The sequence below is a fragment of the Drosophila bipectinata genome, chromosome 3L, assembly GCF_030179905.1.
Source record: "Drosophila bipectinata strain 14024-0381.07 chromosome 3L, DbipHiC1v2, whole genome shotgun sequence".
Lineage (NCBI taxonomy): Eukaryota > Metazoa > Arthropoda > Insecta > Diptera > Drosophilidae > Drosophila > Drosophila bipectinata.
Window position 1 is genome coordinate 14963838 of NC_091738.1, and position 25015 is coordinate 14988852.

A 25015-nucleotide genomic window follows, 5' to 3' on the forward strand; every position below is an offset into this window, starting at 1 on the left:
ATATTATTGCCATCTTTTACAAATTTCAACACTTTCAGTCACTTTTAGCCAGTTGGCCAGTTATCCACTTTTAGATAATCAAACCTCAATACCAATTCGAAAATCTGCATTCCAGTTCCCATCCTTTTGCGATTACGCTGCGTCAACATTTGATATTCATGAGAGAGTCGGAAATAACCAGCTCAAGGGATATGAGTGGGGGTAAGTGGCTAGCACGTGGCAGAGTTAGCACGTCCTTCTAAAGGAGGTTCTGCAGGTTCAGCAGTGAAAAAAATTTAAATAAAATCTCATGCTACTGAGCCAGGAGGGGCTTTCCTTTATTTTTTTTTAGATTTTTTTATCTCTAGCTTTTAGTCAAGTCCTTGAGATGGTTTGCAGAGGCCACTCGCTTGGCAGAAGTTACCTTGATTGGGGTTTTTATTTAAGATACACTTGGCTTAAATTATTTACCAAAAAAAAGAAGGATTATGCAGTTAGGTTCTAAGAGCCATCTTTTAAAGAGACTTCATCAGAAATGGAAGATTAGATAGATCAACCATTTAAAGATGAATATGAAGAAATTGTGGTTATAATTGAGATGCTTTTGGATCTTCTAGATTCTTCTAATCTCCTGTAGGTCAGTCTAAGTTTCTTTAGATTCTTTTTGGCTCCTCTAATGTCCACTATCTTCCTCTAGAGTCAAACCTCCTTTCCAAAATAAACATCATAGACTGTGGTGTGTTGGAGAAAACTTTATTTCTGGATTGTTTTTGGATTGGAAACGTTACAAATATGGCGAATCTTAATTGGGTCGACTTGACGGCTACGCACTAACATTTATGTACGATATAGATCGGAAACGATGTGGAGTGAGTGTTAATCGAGTATTGTGTGAAGTAAAACTTACGCACTAATTAGAGTTGTTTCGTTTGGGGAGTGTGTATGGGTGTGTTGGGGTGTCTGGGTGTCAAGGGGGGTGTGTCTATGGGTAATCGCAAATGAAAAATGCAAACGCAGTCGATAACGCTGTTGGCCACATCCTTGAACTATTTGCAGGCACACACATACAGGCACAGCCCCACACTCCGAACTGGCACAATCGCTCACTCAGACACGCACACAACTAAGACGTTACTCATACGACCCGTATGCACGCTAGTTGTTTTCCTTTCGCTCACTGGATCCCCCTCCTGGGTCCACCTCTGCCTCCTGCAGCTCGACTTTTTTTTTGTATCCTTCGCCTATTGCTCGTCAGGATGCAGCCAAGTGTTATGCAACCGCCTAAAGGACTTTATCGTGTGATTTCTTAGGTGATTTGCGTTGTTTGAGTTTTGATTTTCAGTGCTCTGTGGAGAGGTGAGTGCTACTCCTCTGCCCTTCTCCTCCGCCTCCTATAGGAATCTTCCTCCTTCCGGAACTTCTTAGAGCAGATAGCATTTCCGGCGCCAGCAGGAGCAGGTGCAGTGAGCATGGCGATAGTAGCGGCAGAGGCACTTCAGATACTTGTAGCCAGCGCAGCAGTGATGCGAGTGGGAGTGCGAGTGGTAGTGACTGTAGCAGGAGCTGTCGTGCAGACAGTAGGAGTAGCAGCCGCAGTCGCACATCTTTCCAGATGATCTTTCTTCCTTCTGCCCTTGCTTGCCTTGAGAGTACCTTGAGTTTGGTGGTTGATTCTCTGGAGCTTGATTTCCGCGAATGTCCCAACTTCCTGGCTAGCTGCTGCCGAACTGATTTCTGATTTCTGGCCAACGCTCCGACTTCCAGCTTGGCTTAGGTTAGTTTGCCTCGAAGGCCCCAAATTTGAATGCGGTCGCCACGGGTTACCGGAGTTTGGTCGATGCCGGAGCCACATTTGCGTATTTGGGTGGCCAACATTCGTACCACGAACCGAGGCACTGTGCCCCAATATGGGTTAGTGCTGTTGTTGTTATGGCAATTCATGTGGAAATCATGTCAATTGATTATGGCCACCATCGCCGCCGTCTCCGCTTTGAATATTATTATTGGTGGGGCTTTCATTTTTGGCCAATATCTGCCTTAGACAAGGTTTGAGGTTTCAGTTTCCAGGGTATTCTCAGGTTTCGACCATTTTAAAATAGTTCCCCATCGGGGCTGCCTGGCACAGCGCTCTTAAGTCGAATCGAGTATGATTAATCGCCGATTTTATGGCCGAATATTTGGTTATATTTTTGTGCATTAGCCCGCCGACTGCCCGAAATAGACCTGGCCGAATGCAAATTCATGCCTGACCCCCATTTGCCGCTCGCATTAGTCACCAACCTCCTCATCGGATCGCCATATAACATAGACAGATGTATGTATGTGCTTAGGCGTGTATCTGCGCCGCTTGCTGCTATTGCAACCGATGTGTGGCAATCGATGACACATGCTGCTATTGCAGTAATGACGTCACCAAAACCACCAAGCCACACGGCGTATGAGTTATTTTGTTTATGCGTTGTCTGAGACTACTGGGAATGAGATCAGTTTGGATCAAAATGCACTAGGTGAGCTCATCATTATAGACTCTTATTAACCCCTGAACTGTCTTTGGCTGCTTGCCACATTCGTGTGGGCTATCATCGATCTTCGTATGATAAGTTTGTTTTTTGGGGGGAAGCCTTTTAACCCCCCGTTTAAAGTCCAATTAAGTTTAAGGTCAGAGGCAAGGCGAAAGGGTGTAGGTCCTTCTCGGGCTCTGGTGTTTTTTGAAGTGTCCTCGAGCGCGGAAAAAGCGGCAAAGTTTTGTCAGCCAGCCAAGCCTGGCTAAAAACGAAAAGGGGCTCTAGATTGGGCTGCGAATGGAGGGTTTTCTGCAGTTTAATTCGAGTGCCTGCTACGGTCAGCGTATGGCTTGAATTGGGGAAGCTTTCGCGGGTCCTTGGCAGGATTGCAGTCGCAGGAAGCCCCGGCTGTCAGTATGCGGCAAGTAATGGTGTTGCGTGTCGTTTTCGCCACAAAGTGACGCTGATAACCAGAGTCAACTACGGCAGCTGACGTGGGTAGCCCCTAGTCCAAAAACAAAAATGAAAGTCTCGAAAAAAACTAAAGAAATAAATTTCTGTAATAAGGCACTAAGCGAGCCAGGAAAGGAAACCATTTGTGTGACAATCTTTTATCTGAAAATATACAATTTTCAACCTTTGTTTTAAATTTTAGCCAAAAACTATCCATGACACCTCATGCGGTCACTCTCCTGGCTCTGCTAGGCTTCTCTCCCTTGTTTTTTTTTCCGAAAGCTCCCCAAGTATGACCCCTTTGCCGGGCCAACTTCCACTTTGCATTCGCCGACGATTCTTAATTCTCGATTCTGGGCTGCATGTGGCACGCAAGAGGTCATTAAAAAGCACTAAAAACGCAACACTCGTAAAAACAATCCAGCTCTTGCCCCTTTTTTTCCATTGTGGCTGTGTCTTAGTCACTGTTTCCTCTATCTAGTGACTATTCCTGACTTTCCAGTCAGCCATGGCTGATGCAGCAAGTCATAAAGAAGTTAAGTCTAATAGCATAGTTTTAAATGTTTCATTGCGCATAATAAGCCTCATTATAAGTCTGGATAGAAGTTGGATAATTATTTAATTAATAATCCCAAATGCAGATTATGCAGATTATCTCTCCCAAAGATGCAGATTATATATTCAAATAAGCAGGTATAGAATGCATTTTGTAGCTACTCCCAAAGTGAAAGAATTTCAAGACGAATGCACTTGCTTAGACTCTTCAAGCATTTATCAGTTCAAGGCTGTGGCATAACTCACAATAAAGTCGATAATCAGCTCGCGACTACCCCCCCCTCATGCCAGATTATCACACACTCCCAGGTCCCGTGATGTCTACTATCACATTTACTCACCCAGTGACCCGAAAGAACCCCGACCCGGCTCCCTTGTCTCAACTTGTTTACAGTTCTGTAATGTAATGGAAATTTTTCAAAATTTTTCCACCAATTCCCTACCAAGGGAAAACTACCCAAAAAAAAAAAAAAAAGAAGAAGGGAAACCTTGTGCAACATTAATGAAAAAAGTGCCAAGTGGGTAAGTTTCCATTAGAGCTCGAGTTCAACCGATATTTGAATTATAATCACAATTATTTGCTCTGCTCATTAGTAGGGGCGTGGTAGAAGTATTTTCTGGCACTTTATGTGCATTTAAGCAAATTGTATTCGAAATTGAAATGTTTAAAAGAAAGCAAAAGTTGTCTGAACCCACAAATCATATCCTAAAGGTCACAATAATAATAATTCGGAAAGTGTACGTTGGTTAACCCTCCACAATGGAAGTGCGTGAAATGTATTCATTTAAGGTTTTTTTTTGCTTTTATTTAACTTCTTTTAAGTGCGATGTGGCGGATTCATTCACCTTTTAATCAACAAACCAGTTTCGCTTGTTTTTATCGTGTCGTGTGATGATTTGGCTTTTGGTTTTGCCAAAACGAATTTCCTTCTTTTTTGTGAGACTCAGTAGAGCTCGAAAACAGTTTCGAATAAATTTTAATGATCATTTTTAGATGCTACTAAATAGAGTCAGGGAAAATAGGAGTAAGGTACAGAGCTATAGGACTTCTCAACTAAGTCTATTATTCTTTTAATCTAGGATCTATTCGGCAGGATCTATACAATATGCGACATCGCCCCTCTGTAGCAAAAGGCTCTTCTGAAGCTATCCGTTTATTTTAAATTCTTTATGACCTGTTTGAAATTTCGGTATAAATATAATTGTATTTGAATCGACTCAAATGGAATTCCATTTTGGCATTACTTGCCGATTACCCCACGGCTGGTAACTCTTGTTAATACGAATCCGCCAAGTGGTTGGTGGCCTTTTATCTGTGTGGGTCTCTCAAGTACGTGGCCTGAATGAAAAGCCCAACACGAGCGAGTGTTGTTCCTCGCTTTTTGTATTGGCACTGACTTGATTTTTTCGCAAATTATCTCGATTTTAACATCTACCACAGAAACAAGACAAAACGAACGAACTTCATGAATGAACCAACCTGAACTGAAAGCCTGAAGAGTGAAAAAAATGTCAATACCGAAAATATGTTTTTTGTTGCTTTTTTTCATACTTATTTTTTTTTTGGTATTTGGAGAGAGCTCGAGTAGTTTCGACCACAAGTGGGTTTTGTTTTCGAACTGTATCTGCTGGCTTCGGGGTAAGTGGAGCTCGAGTGCCGTGAATGCATTTCAATGATGAGAAAGTCAATTCAAATCGGATGGAATCGGTTCCTGGAAAGGTAATTGTTTGGCCAAAAATCCATCCATCCAACTAGTTGAAATAAATTTAAAAAATTTATCAAACAAAAACCTTTTTTTAAACATCTTTAATAGTTAGTAGTTTGAATGGCCAAGTCCGGCTATGAGCTCTTGGGCAAATTTCCGGTTTCTGGTTTCGTTGTAAAAAAAAAAGAGCCACAGCTAGCGACATCATAGAAAATAAACACATTTTTTCGGTACGTTTCGGTATTTTTGGTTCACACGTGCGGGGGTAATAAACTTCAAATGACCGAAACTGAATGAAGCTCAGCACAGCCATTAAAGTGGGCCTGGCTTGGCCACAATCGAGTCAAGTGTTGAAGCCAAACACTCGCGCGATCCCCACTTAACGATACAGAAACACTAATAGAAACAAAGGCTTACCAATGGAAAAGCCAAAAGCACAACATAACAAGCCGAAAAATTGTTTAAAGCCCGCTCGTGTTCCCCCAAGTTCTTATCGCTTGTTGTGCCTTATTGATGTATCTTCTGTTTTTATTATTGTCGAATTTTAATTAAGCCAGGCTCGGTACACGAGCACGATTAATCCGTTTATTGGCTATTAGGTTCAATGTCTCTTGTTGGACATCCAACAATTCAGTAACTTACTAGTCTGGTCAGTAAGCTTCTTTTTTTTATTAATGAAAAATATTACGTATACGCAATATTATATTTCAGGGTGCTTGAGAGTCTATTTTGAACGACATTCCACCCTCAAGAGTCATAAAAATTAATTTATTTATAACCCTTTCGCGGCTCATGTAAGCTCCTTTCTAGGGTGGGGTTGATGGCCATAAAATGGAGAGACTTGGGTAGAGAGTTTGGCATTCTGCTGACAAGTCATTAAGGACTTTGGGGGCTGCCACTTATACCTTATCACCTATTAGAAACACTGCTAACGATAATGCTAATGTTAATATCCTGCCCGAGGATGAAAGTTCAGCATAATAATGTTAATGCCTACAAATAATGGGGGTACTGAGCATATGTAATATTTAAAATGTAATAATTTTCACTCATAGCATAGACTTTAGTTTAAGTTTTCCTAAACTCCCAATCTATTAAGGTTTTAGGACGCCGCTAATAATATCCAGGTGGCTTTCAAAATCCCCTCTTCAAAGGCTAGATCGAACTTGAATGCCTATTGGAGGACCATTAAACTTGATGGTCTTCTGAAATTTCTATCGAAAAATATGCATAGAATTTCTCCCCTGACATTTTCGCCTGGGGGTGGTTTAACCTAACGCTGTGTATGGGGGGATTGGTGTATTAAAACTTTATATGCATTATAAAATTGGATTTTATGTCACTCCTGAAGTTCCATTAGACCCAGCGCACCAAAGGGAGAGGAGCACCAAAATATTTTTGATAGTCAATTGCGTGCCAATGGAAGTTAAGTGTTTCTATCCTGTTCCCAAACAACTTTCCCATAAACCCACAAATATTTCGTAATACTATGTACTCGTAAAAACTTACCCCACCAAAGACCAAAGTGCACTAACGTCCTTTTATTATTCGGACTGAAGTCTGTAAGCTGCCTTTGAATTCGGTTCAAGTATTGTTGATTCCTGGTATCCTAAAAAAAACAAATGTCGTGTTTTATAACAAATAAAATTTTTATTTTTATTGTATCCGCTCCATTGGTTTTTTTTATTGAAATGGAGAAGTATTTGTCAAATGAAGTGAAGAATTTGAGTGTCCTCCAATGAATGGGACTTCCAGAACTTTGATAGATTTTGCTAGCTTTAACTAGAAACCCAGCTATGTCTTTAAAGTAGTTTAAGATATTTTTAGGCTTAATTAAGTAGCAAGAACTTGACTTGAATGTGAGATAGAGGTCTGTCAGAACACCTGTTCCTCGTTTTATTAGTTCTCCTGAAAGTATCTCTTAAATGTCATGAGAACAACACTCGCTAAATTGGCACAAAATATCAGAGCCATAAAATTTCTTACTTGAGGCTGTAAAATTTCGGCTGACCATCGAGGTCTGCACGATGAGACTGCACCAAGCCGAACTCGTTTTATTTTGTAATTTTTAATGTTTTTATGAGGCCATAAAATTAGCATCGGCCGCAGCATAGAAAGCAATTTGACATGTCTGGGAGTACTTGGAATAATAGCAGCACGAGGAGGATGCAAGTACGGAACGGCCATAACTCATGCGACAGTTAGATGCGAGCACTCAGATAGGCCGGGCCGGGGCCAAATGGAACGAGGCTGCATGGGGCGCAGGATAAGGAAGGAGACGGCGTCAGAATGGCCACACGGGCAGGACTCGAGTCGTCTGAACGAGGCACTTAAGCAGAATCTACTGCAGCCTACTGCAGGGCAACGGCATGATTTTGAATTATGAGGTCGCTGATAGCGAAGGAATCGTAAAACGGGTGATCATGATCGTAATACTGTAATTGGTAATCCAGATTCGAGGATACTTATTGGCTTTCTTCGAAGATATTTGATGAAATTCCCTAAGGAAAAAGCTAGCTTAGCCAAGGACCAAGTAAGAGGGAAGATTCTTCCTTCAAAAGTGGGGCATTGTGCAAGACAGGTGCAAAACCATGTAGTTTCGAAATATATTTTTCGTATTATTACGTTCACCCCCTCATCCATCGCTCTTCCCCGGACTCCGGAGGTAGTGAATCGCCGTAATAAACCAATAAAACCCTGCTGCAGCTGCCGGCGTACCCACTTGCAGTTCCAATCAAGTGAATTTTATGGGGACCGCACAGGAGGCGGGGTGGCAAGATGGCGTATAAATTGCTTAGGCCACGGCACAGAGCCAAAAACAAAGCGGACTACCGCAAGGGGGTCTCAGAACATCAAGCTCTTTGGCGGGATACCACTTGACTAAGCCGACTATGAGTTGCCCTGTCACAGAGAAAGGAAACTCGGGAAAGTTTAGTAAAAAACTATATTAATAAAGTCAGCAGTGTTTTTACTAAAAAATATTTAAATACGCAATTCATATTATTCATTCAGGGTATACTACTATGCTTTTGTTAGAGTAGTAACCCCCTGCTGTACTAACAAAAGAAATGAAAACATCAGCTTCTTTGGTAACCTGTAATGAGCCGCTTTCTTCACTCGAGAGCTCCCCTCGCTTTTCTGCTTTCCTGGCCACTGCAGCTTTGACTGCCAATGCCGCTACTGGCTCCATGGTAAATAGATTTCGATTGCATGCCTCGCCGTACCGCAGAAGGAAAGAAGGTGGTAACATGAAGGGGTCTACATACATACGTACATACGTAGTACAGAGTCCCGGGATCGAGGCCGCCGCCGAGGGAACCGATTGTCTGAGTTGGACGCGGCGCGATTGCTTTAGTCATGGTCTGGGGGCCACGTGCGATAATTATGGTAATATTTGCATTTGCGTGTGGCTCCGTTAAACAGTTGAGTGAGTTGCTGGGCGCCAAGCGGCCACTATCGACCGCCGATTGCCCAGTTGGCTTTGTTTTCGGGGTTCGTCCCGACTTCCACCCCGACTTCCAAGTCACTTCCAAGATCCCGGTTCCCCCATTTCGTTTAATGGTCTTTTAACCAGCCGGTTCAGCCCCAATTCGCTAATTAGCAAAAAGTCTGCCACTTCCACCATTTCTTTAACTTAAATGGTAAATTACTCCTTTAGTGAGTCAGAGTCAAACATAATGTCATATTTATTAAAATGAGGTAGATCATTGACTTTACGTTAAAGTCTTTTATTAATTCTGAGGCTTCTACTTTTATGTACTCATCAAAATGGTACTCATTTCCTATATGGCCCACAGTGGTGCCTATATCTTCCCCAATTCTCAGACGATTCTCAAGCGGAGTCACTTAAACGATTTCTGTATCGATTCTCCGCCATTCTGCATCAAAATCCTGTGACGAAATAATTTTTAAATTTGTTGTCCATTTTTTGTGATGGGACCCCTAGAAAATGGTTTTCCCCTATAAGGCCCACTGTGATTTCTATATTTTCCCCAATTCTTAACCAATTTTAAAGCGGAGTACCTTAAACGATTTCTGTATCGATTCTCCACCATTCTGCATCAAAATCCTGAGACAAAATACTTTTTAGATTTTTTGTCCATTTTTCGGGACGGGATTACTATACCTTATTTCCTATTCATTTTCTGTAAATTCTTATATTTTTCTGTTCAGGTTTAATGCGAAATCTAGAAAAAAAGATATCGCATCTACGTTTTCCATTTATCACCTGAGTCCGAAATACAGTCAGAATCACCATTCAGTCAGAAAGATCGTAAACTATTCAACATCTTGGTTTAACGCCATTTAAACGCCACCATACACGAGAATACGGCAGAATGAGAATACAATCAAGAAGAACTCGCGAAATTCTTCTCAGTTCTACCTGCGGCAGGTCATTGCATGCAATTCTTCGTTCTTCTGTTGTCCCTTCCTGCCCCGCTGTTGGGTTACTCCGATCCTGTCCACTTCGATTACAAACTGTTGAATGAATTCCACTGGATGCTTTTCTTCCGCCCGTCCCTGTCGAACGAGACTACGGTCTGGAATGGTCCTTCTTCGAGGAGCAACTATGGGGACCAAAAATTCGATTCCGCTTTGAGTCGCCGCCGATGGAATTCCGAGAAGGATTGGCCTCCGTCCCTGTTGCACTTTCCCATCTCCCACTGACTGGCTGGCTGGCTGGCTGGCTTCTTCCTTTTTTATTGTTCTGTTTTCATTTAAAGTATTTTATGGCATTTTGTTTTAGTCGCCGCTTCATTATGATTTTTATGGCCACTTAAGCCAGGCTAACCTCTCTCTCTTTTAGATGGTAGGTGAAGGGAGAGGTGGAGAAGTGCTTCAGTCCGGGCTACTCCCTTAAGATCTTCAGTTTTAATGCTGGAACACCCCCAGGTAGGAAAGCTTGTTATGCTTTTTGTGGCCCCGCCAGGTGATTGGCCTTTCGGGCATCAGATATCCCTCATGGTATATCCTTGGGCCTGATTGCAACTGTTATTCTGGTCTTCTTTTTCGATACATACTTTGGAATATTTAATTATTTAATTAATTTTAATAGATATCCATAGTCCTTCTGTGTTCAATGATATAAAAGCTTCACATACCATATCCTTCACATACTCGGTAAAGGAATTAAAAACCCATAAATGTCACCTTTGAAAAACATTTTTGTTTTATGGAGCGTCAGTTTACGAACCAAGGCTAAAAACAGCCAAGAGGTAGAAGAACCAAAGAGGCTACAAGGGAATGCCGAGTCTGAGATACAAACTCAACGCAGGCGCATATACAAATACAGATACAGCTGCGCTGCGGCCATCGGCAGACAGACGATGCCTGCTGAACTTGACAATGAACTCCCGGTTGACCAAATTCGAGGGCAAACAATACAAAAGGTGATTTACCTTTATCCTTTCTCTTTAAGGAGCTGACTCGATATGCTGCTACCTAACAATAGACGCTTACCGATAGACAGACACAGATACAGATACAGATACAGGCCGGAGATACAGATACGGGCGATTGGCGCAATCTTGAGCTAAGCATTTCCGACGAAATCCATTCAGACGCACTTCGCACATTAACGCCCTGGATCTAAACACGACCTGAATCCTCCCGAGCCTCGACCCATGTCCTTTCTTCTTTTGTACTTCTCACTAGTGGATGTCCCAGTGTGTATCTGTGAGGTCCATATCTGTGAGAGCTGCAGTCGTGTCGTTTCTGGGAAGTGACCGGTCGGTCGGTCGGTCATTTCAAAAGCGTGCCTGGCCGAGATCCGAGACGAAAACAAATACGAGAATAAATCGTAGGAATGAAAATAAAACAAAATTAATGCATCCGTCGTCGCCCTTAATTAATATCAGGGTTTTTGTCAATGAATCGATAATTCCCAGCAAACATTTCAATCAAAAGGATGGTAGGATGTAGGTTTCTATAATGCCTGATACACCCTGCCATATCCACATAGGTTTACTGAATATTATCTTTTTTTTTTACAAATTGTCTGCCCACTGATAGATACCATAAATATTTGTGAACTCTATGCTGGCCATAAATTACGTCTCGCAAAGATGGTTTCGGTTAAGTGAACCCAGAAGTAGTCCCCCTCTCTACTCGGCACTATATATCAGCCCCTGTCCACCCACTGGGGCGGCTCGATTAGCGATAATATCTCGTCGCATTGTCATAATTCTTGGCCTGGCCGGGAAGAGCGCACAAAAACCCATTAAAATCTCAATGCCACTCTGTCCAGACTCAGTGCCCGCCACTCAGAGTACTCCCCTTTGGCCCGGCTTAGCCGTCTTCTAATCATCTGCCAATGACAATGACAATGGCCCCACGGAGCCAAGTTTGTTTACTGACCAGAGGCTTCTGCGGCTTCTGTTGATATATTGAAATGTTTTATGTTTATCGAATGGCATCATCTAATTTTCATTAACTTTGCCTTTGCTTTGAGAGTCTTTGAACTCGCGACCTTTGTCCAAAGCTACCCCAGAGTTCAAAACAAAACCTTTTCGAAGTGTTACTCATTGATTTCAAGTGCTTCGAGTCTAGGAGCAGCACTTCTTCAATAGAGTAACTCCAGAAAAGTATGTTTCTATATAATTTATCAAGTTTACAGACACATTTGTCAACTGGACAACTGACCTCATGACTCTCTGGCTTTTCGGGGCAAGCACAGCCACTTTGCCAGTCATTATGATTAATTTATTTACCAGATTCAGCTTCAGTGAGTCAGTGACTTCAAAAACATGCTAAAAACCCCAAGTTAATCAGCAACAGCTTTGCTAAGATATAAACTTTTTAAACCATTAACTAAGCTAAACAGAATGTTAAAAAGAATTCGTCAAATAATTATATACTTTGGTTAGAAAAACTTTTCCTTCGATGATCGACGATAACATCGGCTTGACCTCTCTTCAAGTGCGACTGATTTTATTGGAAAAGTTTTCTGGGCGGCACCTCTCCTCCTCCGGTTTGCAAATCATATTTTATGGCCTTCATTATTAGCTAATTTTTATTCCTGACTGCGGAAAACTGCTGTTGCTTCTGCTAAGGATGAAAAGTTGGTCCTTTCGAAGACATTGTTGCACATTCTCGAGCCGGCCCAGACTGTCTCACCACTGATAAAAGTTTCTCCATTTTTTTCCAGGGCCCCTTCTCCATCCATCGTGGAGACTGGCGGAAAAGTGTTTTATGCAATTGCTAAAAATTCGTGGCGGATAATGAATGATATATTGACTGCAACAATCTGTGCCATGGAAGGCATGCTAGGAAGTCTCAGAAGTCGGAGCTAGTTGTGGCAATTATTCAGGCTATTTGACAGGCCAAAAGGAGCAAAGTAAGTGGCAAAAAATTTATTGGTAATTAGACAAAAGTTAAGACCCACTTTGATGGCAAGTCAGAGTGTCAGAAATATTAACTGGCAGAAGGACCAACTATATATCAAATAATAAGGTTTAATCGATTATTGCAGGGACTTGGAAGAGACAGAATCTGATAACTGATTTAGGCGATAAGCCAGCTTTCACTTTGGGACTTTTTTTAAGAAAACCTCAAGGCCACAAGGCCAGGGAAAAACCCCACAACTGGGGTGGTCGTCGGCGACCCTTGGACAAAGTCAATAACAAGCAAGAAAGTACACAATCTTGGGCAAACGCCTAATATGCGATTATGGCAAATCAAATGCTCCTCCAGCAGCAACTCGAGGGGCACAAATGGGAGTCGTCGCTGGGGTTTTTCAACATTTTGCACATCTGTTCGAATCCCATTTTTTTTCGCCCGGCTTTTGTCAGCCAGACGTCGTTTGGCGAAAGAAAAAAAAAACAGCAAGTACAAACTCAAATATAATAAAAACGCAGGGAACAGGGAGCAGGGACCAGGGAGCAGTCGAGCATCGATGGCTGGGGGTAGGGGGATGAGGAGCAAGGGGTGTGGCCTGTCTGCTTGCTTGAGGGGATGGACTGCGGGCAAAGGTTACTGACACAACACGCACATTGACCTTGATCGCAGACAGCGCTGCTTTCTAAGCAGACACAGGGGGGACAGGACAGTGTCGGAATTGTAATCAAAATCAGGAGATGGACAATGGAGAGGTCTCTGAGCAGCAGGCAGTCGCAGGACACGGTACAGACAGAGTGAATTATTTGCAAATTTATTTGTTACCCATCTACCCACCTATTTTATATTCATGTAAGGCCCAAAAAAGCTCTTAACACGAAGACATAAAAATACTTGTTGACTATCTCTATACTATTTGATTTCCCAAAACTTAACCCCTCTAATCTCAAACCCTCTGAATAGCCAGATAGGAAAAACATTTACTAAAACATTGCACAACATTTTTTTTACAATGTACCAGGACTTTTTTAAGAAACTTTGGGTCAGCGAAGGGTTAAGGTCCGTTCGAAGTGAAACCGAAAACTGGACTCCGGGGCTCAGGGCTCTGGACTCTGTACTCTGGAGTCCCTTTTTTCAAGTCTGGAGAGAAAGAAAAAGTGTAATAAAACGCTGCTGAAACCAATGGAAAGAAGGAGGAGAGGATGAGACAAGGATGAGGTCCTTGGGCAGGAAGCGCTGTCGAGGGTTCGTTAAACTTTCAACGCCGGCGAAGCTCGTCCTGCGTCCCGCGTCCTAAGCCCCGAGTCCTGTCTGGCGCTGCTTCAGACAAGGCAGGCTCTTTCTGGCCACGCACAACGCACAAAGTTGACGCACTTTTTGAAAAGTCCTTGGCTCTCAGGTCCTGCTTCCCTCATTTGTATTTGGTGCGTCACTCCTGTGAGCTTGTGGGTATCGTCTGGCGACGAGGCGCGGCAAAAATGCGAGTATGGAGGGAAAAAAAAAAGCGAAACGTAAAATAAAACAACTGAATGGAGAAACAACCACCATCATCGGTGTTGGAGTGGATGGGATGCGATGAGGAGGAGGAGTAGGAGTGGTGTGGGGGCCAAGCCAGCCAACGACTCCACGACCCTGTGTGCGTGGATTCCGCCTTCACTCCATCCTGTAGTCTAGAGCTCCTTCAACTCCACGTTGCGTAAGCACTTCATTCAATTCAAATTCCTTAGAGTGCCTCGCTTTTAATTGTCCTCCGTCCCAGATCTTCGGGCCAGACTGCTCCGATAAACAAAATCAGAAATTCTCGCGCCAAAAACTGCCGAGCTTCGAAATGGCAACTGCCATTTCATCATCATCGGCTGGGTTTCTTTGTTTCTGGATTGCAACGCCCCACAACTGTACAGCACATGTGGTTTCTTCCGCCTTCAGTCTTCCCCTTGCCCCTCCCCCTTACCCTCCATTAACCCTTGCCACCCCACTGCTGTTATGGCGCATCCCTCGCCATTTTGCTGCACGCATTCTGTGTTTTGTTTGCCGTTTTCTGTTTGCTGTTTGTTGCTCTTTGCTGTCCACAAATTAGCAGTCGACGACCCCAATATCGGTTTACGACCAGAGCCAGAAGGTATATACATATGTACGAGAGTGTGTGTTGAAGGCCTGGAAATTCGGCAGTCAAGGGGGGATGGCTGGGCTGGACCCGATTCCCGTTTCATCCTCACCTTGTCTGCCGACCAGACAGCTCGGAGAGGCCAGAGTCCCTGTCGCACTTGGCTGGCTGGGATGATGTTGCCACAGTTTATAGCCGTTCGCATGTCGCTCAAAGTACCACAGTACTACAGTCATCCTACAGTGAGGAGCAAGACATTAGGAACTCTCAAAAGCTTTAGTCAAGTAGCTTAAAATGAAACAGTTCCTACTATTATCATTCCCATTGAGCACTATGCCCTTATCCTTAATTATCATCACTACTATTAATGTAACCATAATTGTCAAAGTCCAGAGAACCCCCGAGATTGACGTCCACCTCGAATCGGGTATTCGTTCCCCTATCCGACTTCGGCTTCTGGGCCCTGGCACTTCTGGCTTTCCTCCACATTCTGGCGCGTCTGTCAGCCTATTCCTGTTCCCCTGTTCGTTGCCATTCAGGTTTTTTTGCATTTGTGCCTCGGGTGCGGCCCCAGACACACCTCTTACTCCATTACTCCGCCAACTCCATACTGCTCCCTGACTGTTTCCAGTTCTGTTTTGCTAGCGAAGCTCACAACAGAGCCACGAGACGGAAAACAGAGACAGAACTTTCCCGCCAAACGTGCCGGAGTGCCTGGAAATGGGGGAGCAACAACAGCGAACGGCAAAAGCAAAATAAACCGAATCAAACTGAACCGAACTGAACTGAACTGAACCGAGTGCAGCAGACAATGCCACATGGAAAGTCCTAGGTCGGTTACACTGCCACCACCACCACCACCATCGACGCCGCAGTTCTGGCATTGGCATTGGCGCTGAAACTGGCAGTTGCACCACCACTACCACCACCGGGCCAGGCCTGGAAAGGGATCTGGACTCCGGGCCCAGACAGATGCGGGCCGGGTATGAGGTTGGGGTTCTGCTTCATTGCTGGTCCTCTTCACTCCCATTTCAAAATTAAAAGTGAGAACAGTATTCATCAAAAAAATAGTCCTGTTGTGAAGCAAACAAGGATAATGATCCTTGATTCAGGTCCACCCTTCAAAAAACCAACAAATTAAGGACCACAAACTTGGACAAATGAGTTTCCGACTCCAAAAACCCGAAACTGAAGCTACTCCCTGACTTTTGTTCCCTTATATCGATTGAACAAGGAGCAGTAGCGATGTGGGGTCAGTAGCGGCTCTCTTTGGTCCCTGCTGGTGTATTATATAATACCAACAAATTGCACCTGCTCTTGCTTTGCACCTGTCAGCCAGCCATGCCCCATCAATTGCCTCTGGTTGGGGTTTGTTTATTTGTTCTCCTCTCGATGTGTTGTTTATTTTGGCATGTGTGATGGCCGCCGTGGCAGCCGTGGGGGCAGTTCAATGTCCTTCGCGGTCAACCAAATTAGTCAGCCTCCCTCGGCGTGGGGACAAATCCTACGGATTAATCAACGAACTTTATCAAAAGTTTTGCATTTGAAATCCTCAGAACGTGGTGGTGAGAGGTCAGTGGCTGGATAGGGCAATGATCTCAAAAAGTGAACAGGCCGGAGTACTTGAGAAGCAACATATTGGAAAACATGATTATTTACAGCCCAGAAAGGAACAAGGAGCAAACCAGTTGCAAGCTCAGCCGGCGAACAGAGCAACCCCCAAAATCAAGGAACAAGGAATGCCGGCATCCAGACTTTCAGACCCAGACGCACATCGTTGAGAGTCCAGGGGCAACATCATCAAGCACACAGACAACGGCGACGAGTAATTCGAACAATTTCGTTCAAAAAATTTGCGACGTTTAGCACGCGGTTTTCACAAATGAAAGCGACATTATCCAGCCTGCCACCGAACTGCCACTGCCGTCTGGCTTTCCGCGTCTTGCACACCGCTTTGTAGACAAACAAAAAGAGGTCCCAGAAACTTGCCAGGAAGCAACACATGCCCTCCTAATCAGGCCCAGACAAACCAAACAAAGACCAAAGGACGGAGGGAGCCATCAGGGAAGAAGGGCACGCCATCGAGACAAAGATGTAGACAAGTCGCTTCCAAAAATTTTTAACAGAAGTAGAGTATTTTGGAAAAAATCTGACAAATACTGAGGGTTGGTTTAAATCCAAGGGTGATGGTTCTTCATAAATTATAAGCCCGAAAATTATATTTTTAAAAACAATACTAATATAGCTAATATCGAAATATTCCCCAAACGAGCCTAGAAACCTAGGAGGGACTTCGTGAAACAAAACAGGCCAAAGGGCGCGGTCGTCTCTACCTGAGAAGGGAGGAGCCACCAAGGGGGCCAGTCCCTTCGACAGCTGTCGACAAACGGGACAAATGTCGATGCCTCCTCAGTTCGGATGAGTGCAGGTCGATGCGTAGACGACGACGACGACTTCGCAGACGACATTACTCCAACCCCATCCCCTCGGAGAGATTTGTTGGCCAAAGTTTGAGGCGCAGACAGTTTCCAGACGACAGCCGCGAAACGATTGCCTCCCCCAGATGACAAATGTCGCCCTTCTGCGCCCCTGATGCCTGAAACGTGTCCCTGAGCTTTGACCCCCAGACGATGCTGTTGATTTAGCCGAAATATTTAGTGAATCTTTGAAGTACAATTCTTGAAGACTAACCTAACTTTGCTTTCCAGAGAGATCCACTAGAGGTAGATCTTTGTGGAAACTCTTCACCCAACCTGACCGCATCCTCCTGATTTAAACAAAAACTTGGCATCTGTTAAATATAAAACCATCAACATGGACTCATTCTTTTTCCTGGCCACAAATCTTGGTTCATCGAACTGTGATTCTACGGTCGACCTCTTTGTGTTACCCTATGGCCCTTTAGAGTTGTATGATTATATCGATGTTTTCGACCAACACTTCCCATAGTTAGGGCTTCAATCTTTAAATATTTTAGCAGAAAGTCTTCTAATCAGTTAGAGAGTCTACAATAGAGATAGGGTATACCTTCTTCGACATTCTTCAGGCCAAGTCATGTTCCCTATCCTGCTTTATTTTTCAAAATGATGCCATTCTTCTCCAACTAACGACAATTGCGCCACGACTAGAAGAATTCTTCCGCGACTGGCTCCCCCTTTTTTGCACATGTTATGCCGAGCGGGATGGCAGATACACCAAGAGACAGGGACGGGGCGAGACTGAGACTGGGAACGTGGGAAGGCGCACAGGCGCATAGCGAAACCCCAAGCCGCAGACGGTGCAAAAACAGCAACAAGGAGCCGCTCTACAGAGACCAAGACCAGAGAAGGCAGAGGTCCAAAAACAGAACCAAATGGAAAATGGAATGGAATCGAATCGAAGCGCATTTAAGTGGAATTTGCTCTTTGTGCCCGATGGTGGGTCTGTGTTGGTTTTATGTCTGGGGAGCGCAGAACACCACCCATACACACACTCATATACCAAACAACAAAAACGGGGTGAATGGACGCAGCAAACGTCGCATTGCCTGCCGCCGGAGCAGCAGTCTGTGAGCCACTGCTCAGATTCTTCCTCTTCTTCTTCTTTGTGGCGAATTTGCGCGCCAAAAACCTCCTCCCCCCCTCCCTCGGCAGCGTAGCTGGCTCTTCAGGCCGTAAGAGTTGATTTTGTTTTAACGCCGCCCGAACCAAAAGAGAGCAAAAGAGAGTACCCCAAAAATACGAGCCACCTTGGTCATGGACTGTTGTGCGCCACAATGGGCGTGGTACGTGGCGCAGAGTCGAGAAGCGAGAATCGAGAGTTGAGAGTCGGGAATCCGAAACGGCACAGAACAGGAGTAGAGAAGCCGTCCGCAGAAGCTTCTGGCCATGACTACTCCCTTTGCGGGGTTCAATGCGGTTCACTCGACTGCCGTCTCGTTCTGGCCTCCCTTCCCCCCTTCAGATGCTCTGTCTCTGTTCCACTTCCTGTGGGGTACTTGACTTTCTGTCGTTTGCTTTGATCCCCTTCTTCTGCTTCTTCTGGGGGCACATTCGTTTTGTTTTTGCCCTGCACTTCGCCCGCCAAATCTCCCATTCCCGGCCATCCCCACCCTGGCCACCGCAATATGGCTCCCCTTTCCCGGTTCTATTCCGCCCCCCTCCGGCACTCCCCTGTAATGGCTCAACGTTCATGTTCCCATCTCCATTGTCGTTTGTTGGCTTTGTTTACAAGCTTTTGATGGACCACTAACATCGCACATTCTGAGGCCAGTTCGCAGATACATATACAGATACAGATACAGATACAGCGCACTTGCAGATACAGATACGCGCACCCACAGATACACAGACATGGAATGCGCGGGATTTTCGTTCCGACCCGTGTTTCCCCCTCTAGTGTGGCGCGAATAATGGGGGGCGCCCCTCCTGAGGAAGAAAGAGAGTGGAGCAAATGGCGAGAAAATTGTAATTCTCTTTGCCGGCTGTCATTGGAAATCCCATTTCTAGCTTCCCGCACCCCCCGAAACAATAATTTCCCCGCAAGAAGACCATTTCTATTACCATCGAGCTGATTCCTTTATTTTTTATTAGTTGTACTTTATTGAATTCGCCGATTGAATGAATTGCTCAATGAGCTGCCTGCCCGCCGGAGACGTGCGGATGATGGGCAGCAAATCGATGGGGAATCCCGTCCCCAGCTCATGGCGTCTCAAGTGTCATTACCCCTTGTAGTGCCTGGAGGTTATGGGGGAGAATGGGATGATTTGGCGAAGAAAGTGATCTTAGAGATGGAGTATCTTTGCTACAATTAACCCATACTTTATTTAGAAGTCACAAAAACAAAACACCACCGAACCCAATCAAACAGCTTCAGTCTACTTCCAACAGTTAACCCAACCGTCATCATCGTTGTGATTAGAATCCTCATCGGAGTCCGAGTCCGAGCAGCACAGGCCCTTGTTTAAACAGCACTCCTCATCCTCCATCGTAGGAAACGACGTTGGGAGCCCCGTGAAGAAGGAACTCTCCGCTTCCGTCGTCTCCATCGCCACAGACCCGTACATCCGGCGGGATCCAAAGTTCTGGAGCTGCACGGCCCGGTTGATAAGAGTTCGCAGGTTGATGTCCTCCTGCTCCATACACTTCCTAAGGCGCTTGTACTCCTCTTTGTCCTTGAAGGTCTTGCATTGCTTGCCCATTAGCACGGCTGCCCTGTCCTTTAGTACTTGAATTACTAGATTCTGGGCGTCCACTGCATTGATCACCTCCAGGTACTCCTGGTACATGGCACGTTCCTCTTCGTCCTCCGACTCGCTTTCTATCAAAAGCTCAAACAGATCCTCTTCCTCAGCTTCGGAGCCCTCGTCCTCCTCCTCGCCGGCGTCTTCACCATCGAGCTCTTCACCCTCGACAGCCTCCTCGTCTTCTTCACCTTCAGGCTGCTCATCACCGAGGTCAGGAGGGGCCTCCTCCTCTTCAACATCAGCCATTTGATTGGGTTTCTAGGGTTCAAGATTCAAGTTTGATTTTTGGGTAAAGAATTACATTGTTTGATGAGTATGATTCATAAATTTTGATATGGAAGTCAGAGGTGAACTGACACTCTTACACTCCCATCTATATCCCCATCTAGAGCTTCTGGGGGATTTTTATTGGCAGCAGTGATTTCTGGTGAAGGGCTGCCAGACAACACACCCACACTTTCCCGCGAAAATCATAAAAAAACGATGCTCCAGCTTCGGATGCAGAATGCAGTTTAATTTAGCATGAAGTGCAGTGCACCGCTCTATCGGCAGTTAAGCGGTTTATAACCGATAACAACCTGTAAGCCAGTAACGGCAGCCACAGTTGATGGCTCGCCTCCAACGACACAAGTTGCGCTTTTTACGGCGTCATATTTTTATGGATGCAACCATCATTGTGGCATTAAACTGGCGCATCAGGAGGAATAATGTAAGCAGAATGTGGTTACAAAGATTGTAACCTTTAGGGCCAAGATACTAAAGGATATGCTTGATAAATCTGATTTATCTGTGTCCTTTGACTTTGGAAGTAATACTCTGCAGAGTTTGCAAAAACAATTTTAAGTTCTTAAGGATTTTTTTACTCAATTGCTTGGGGTGGCAATTTTGAAACCCTTGCTTTTTGAAGAAGGAAAACCCATTTCCGTAATACCTTTGGTTTATAAACTTCTTTATAAATATCTCCACTATTTTGCAACCGATTTGAAATACCATTTATTTATCAGAGATCCTGTCTCCTTCGATATGCATTAAAAGATGGAAAGAATAGAACCAAAATATTATGGCTGAATTTTTGGCCAAAATCATAAGGTAACCCCATGGAAAAATTCCGAAAAATGGATCAAAATTTGCATAGCCAGGTTTTGTTTAATGTGTTAATGTAGTAATCGAAGTCCCAAGATCGGGAAAGTATAACATTTCTGGCTCTGACAATTTTAAGCCAAGTTATACAAATTTATCGATCACAAAAATGGAAAAAATTAGCGCTACGTATCGGATATTTTTGTTCAAACAAAATTGAAGATTTTGATATATTTTCTAATAAATATCTTTATAATTTAATGTGGCTTGGTACTCTTTGTTGAAATTTAAGAAATTAGTAAGATACTGAAGAAGAGTTCCATAAAAATCGTCCCCTCATATCGGATGTATGCAATCTTAGAATGTGTATTTAGCAGAAGCTATATAAGCTGCAGCTCCCGTCGGCTAAGCTTCCCCTTGTCGTTTTTGGCATAATTCCCGCAGCCATTTGCTCGCACATCCCTGAAAATGACAGTTGGATTAGCCAACCATCACACACACACAAGCCATGACACAATTCCCGGCCCTTGATTCCCTGGCCAAGGCCAGAAGAGGGTAGTGGCAGAGGGAGCCCCTCTGGCTACAGCTTTGGCGGCTGAAACTTGTCACAGTCGAATGCGCTTCGATTCGGTCCAAGCCAGATTACGCATACGATAGGTTAAACGCTTTAAGGCTCCGCCGTGCATTGTATATTAAATAAAGAGCACAATTTCATTTAAAAAGTTTAGTGAAAACACAGCAGCCATCGTCTTTGTGCCCACATCCTTGCATCCTGCCGCTTTGTACTGTTTGGAAAACTCATGTAAGTTTTGCCTTTGCTTTGCATGCTTACTCCGAGTACCTTTGTTTTCTTTTATTTCCCCAGCTCTTTCTTCAGCTTGCAAGGAGGGGAAGGGTTATTGTTTATGCCTCTACTGCATAAAATGATTTCATTAAAAAAGTTGTAAACTTTTTCATTTAATTTAACTGCAGCGAAAAGGCGTCTTTTGTGCAGAGGTTCTTCTGCGCTTTTCATGCGCCTTCTTTCTTCGGCAACTATCTTTTCAGTCAGCATCTGCTACCAGGATGCGGACGCTGGTTTAGTCCTGCCTTGGCTGGGGCTGGGCTGAGTTTTAATTTAACTTTTCCATTCGGATTCATTGTAATCTTCATAATCAGTTTATTCGATAACTGTTAAGGCCAATTCAAGCTGTGACAGGTTGTTGCCTTTTTGAGATTTTGATAGTTTCTAGCCTTTAACAAGGCTTTACTCTCTTATTTGTTATTTCTTTTAATCATCCAACATTCAGAACATAATTCAATTAGGGCCATAATAATAGAAGTTCCGTGCTGAAGATGAGGGCCTGTATCATGCGGCACGACAACATGTCGTATTAGTAATATTTAAACACAAAAGCTCAGCAAACGTTGACATGCGTTGCCTTTGAAGGGATGGGCGGACATAGGGATGCATTCTGACACGCACAAGGGATCAGAACCGGGGCTGGGGATGGCAGACCTAGGAGCAAATTCAATTTTTCCACAAAGAACACGAAAAACGTAAGACAAAGAGCCACCAACAACACCAGTAATAACAAAAATAATAAGCTGCTTAGAAGTTAGCGATGCGAAAGTGAAGAAATGCGTTGTAATTCCACATGATGAGCTCGGGGGGGTTGACTCTGCCGCACGCCTGTCCTGCCACCCTGCTTCCTAGAGGGGGTGGCATTAAGCCACTTGGCAGCTTGCATGTCAAGGAACGCGGTTGCAAGAGTCCCTCTGAACCCCTCCTCTTCCTTCTAGCTCTTTGCAACTACGCCCCCGGACAAGTATGTTGTGGGTGTGTGTGGCTTTCTATGAAATGCGTCATGTTGACAGCGTGGAACTGTCACTCATGCGACATTGTAATGAGTTTTGCCATCGTCAGCGACGTTGCAAGCATTTTTTCCAGCTCTTCAGTTGCAATGTGAAGCACATGACCAATTTCCAAGTAAAATCAATTAGCTTTTAGAACTTAAAGTTGGAGGTTTACAAGAATAATATTCAACTTGTAGGTGGGTTAAACAGGCCTTTCTTCTAGGTCTTACCTATCACAAGTTCAGAACGGTCTTCAGAGAGACAAAAGCTATTGGCCATCAAGAAGAGTTTGGCTCGAAGGGACGGCAGCATCGCCCACCCAAACAATGAGCCCAACTATAGGCACCCCCCAATGGATAACACAAAGTGTGGCACATAGTGTAGAACGGATGTGCAACGTAACTGTAGAAGAAAACGTAAGACGGAACTGGAGGAGGGAAAGTGAAACGAGAAAGCAGAGCTTCCATTGTAGTAGAATTCCACAATAATTGCACTGCAGCAGTTGAACCAGCAAACACTCACACACAAGACTGATTATATATAGTATATAGTACTATGGCGTAGTATGTTCCATATACTCTGGGTCACGGGGAAAGAGGAAGTGCCTAGATGGGTAGCTGGGGAGCTTGGGAACTGAAGAGCGAGAGCCAGTACGGAAGAAGTAAGAATGAAAGAGAATGCAACGAGCGAAATATCGATCGATTTTTAAACGAATTTAGGTCACAACAGCCCACATTCCGTACTTGGTTGCCACCACCCCCTACCAGCCCAACAGCCCACAGTGACTCTCCCTGGAGCAAATGCAACAACATCCGCCCCAAACCCCAAAAATGGGGGGCCTTGCATCCATCTAGCAGCAGATACAGCCGAAATGAAAATGTCAGCTGCCTTCTGCTCACGTAACTTATTTTAATTCAAATCAAACGGGAAAAATAGATTGAAATGGAGGAGGTCTCTTCCTTCCTCATGGTTATAGCCAGATTCATCTGGGGAGTAGCATAACTAACAGTGAGGAAGCCAACCTAGTCGATGGCCTTGGCTGATGAAGGCAAAAGACAATAATAGGTTACCACTGATAATCGATGGTTTTCTTGTACTATTATTAGATTTGTCGTTTTTTTGTCTTTATTTATTTATGTAATGGTATTTTCTCGCAGTGCTCTTGGCATTGTCGGATTGAACCCCTCCTCTACCTATTTTGGCCATGCCAAACACGCGTCATCAACATGTGCATTTTACGAGCCGAAAGAAAGATGACAGTGGCGGAGAAAGGAACTACAGAGGGCACATTGTTGATGTCTTGGGGAAAAACCTGGTCGTCGAATGATGATTCCCCCCCACCCCATCCCTCTTCTGTTGGTAGCAAGCAGCGTTGCAACTAATTTCACGTTTTTATGATACGCCCGCTACGTGCTGGGACAGGGCATGGGAACTCGGGCTAAATCATAGACTCCAGTCGCCAGAGTCGCGACTGAATTCAATCACGTGTGGCCAATAAAAAATTGAATACCAATATGGGATCAGCGGGTGTACTTGTTGTTGAGTAATCAAATGAAGTCGGAGAACGGGACTAGACCCTCAAAATGGGCGTTACAAACTTTTTATTCAAAACTTTCCACAAGTTGTCACCTTCTAGAGCGCCAGAAAGGCAACAAAGAAGGTCAAGGGCCATTGTTTTCCAAAAAAAAAAAATGTTGTGGGAAGACTGTCATCTGTTGGTCGTTTTAAAACCGGTACCTATTGATTAAGAACCTTCATTCAAGGTCCTATAGCTTAATGTCCCATCCTTAGTCTAATTATGCAATGTACTCGAGGAGCACTAAACTGCACCTGCCGCATCTGAGGTCGCCACGGCGAATCCAAAAACTGGGTTAACGATAAATTACAAATGGTGTCAGGTCCTCGTTAGACCTCGCCGCACCCACAGCCCCCCGTTTCCAGCCCACCGCCCATGCCTCGCCATGCCATGCCTTCGAAGGCCAGCCAAGTACATATGCCCCTGAATGCTCTAGTTTCCCTCGTGTTCGGCGCTCTGTATTCGGTGCTCTTGGCCAGGCCATGATCTACTACCATAGTTTCGTTTACAACTAATGCCAATAAATGAGAGCTTCTTTTAAAATTGCATGCTTCAAAATCGGAAATATATTAGTTTTCGATCTATGTTTAAAGGGTATTAAGGAGGTAACAACATCAATTTATGTTTTTCAAAGATTCCGTATTAGCAGGAGCATCTTATTTG

General features: G+C 44.3%; 2 protein-coding genes across 2 annotated transcripts; both read right to left on the reverse strand.

Moving 5' to 3' along the window:
- Nucleotides 1-723: 723 nt before the first annotated feature.
- LOC108133505 (uncharacterized) lies at nt 724-1910 on the reverse strand. The gene has a single exon (XM_017253454.3). It carries the CDS (start codon nt 1581-1583, stop codon nt 1401-1403), a length of 183 nt encoding a protein of 60 aa, XP_017108943.2. The 5' UTR covers nt 1584-1910; the 3' UTR covers nt 724-1400.
- Nucleotides 1911-19410: 17500 nt separating this feature from the next.
- On the reverse strand, nt 19411-20209 carry LOC108133504 (uncharacterized). The gene has a single exon (XM_017253453.3). It carries the CDS (start codon nt 20104-20106, stop codon nt 19492-19494), a length of 615 nt encoding a protein of 204 aa, XP_017108942.2. The 5' UTR covers nt 20107-20209; the 3' UTR covers nt 19411-19491.
- Nucleotides 20210-25015: the final 4806 nt, after the last annotated feature.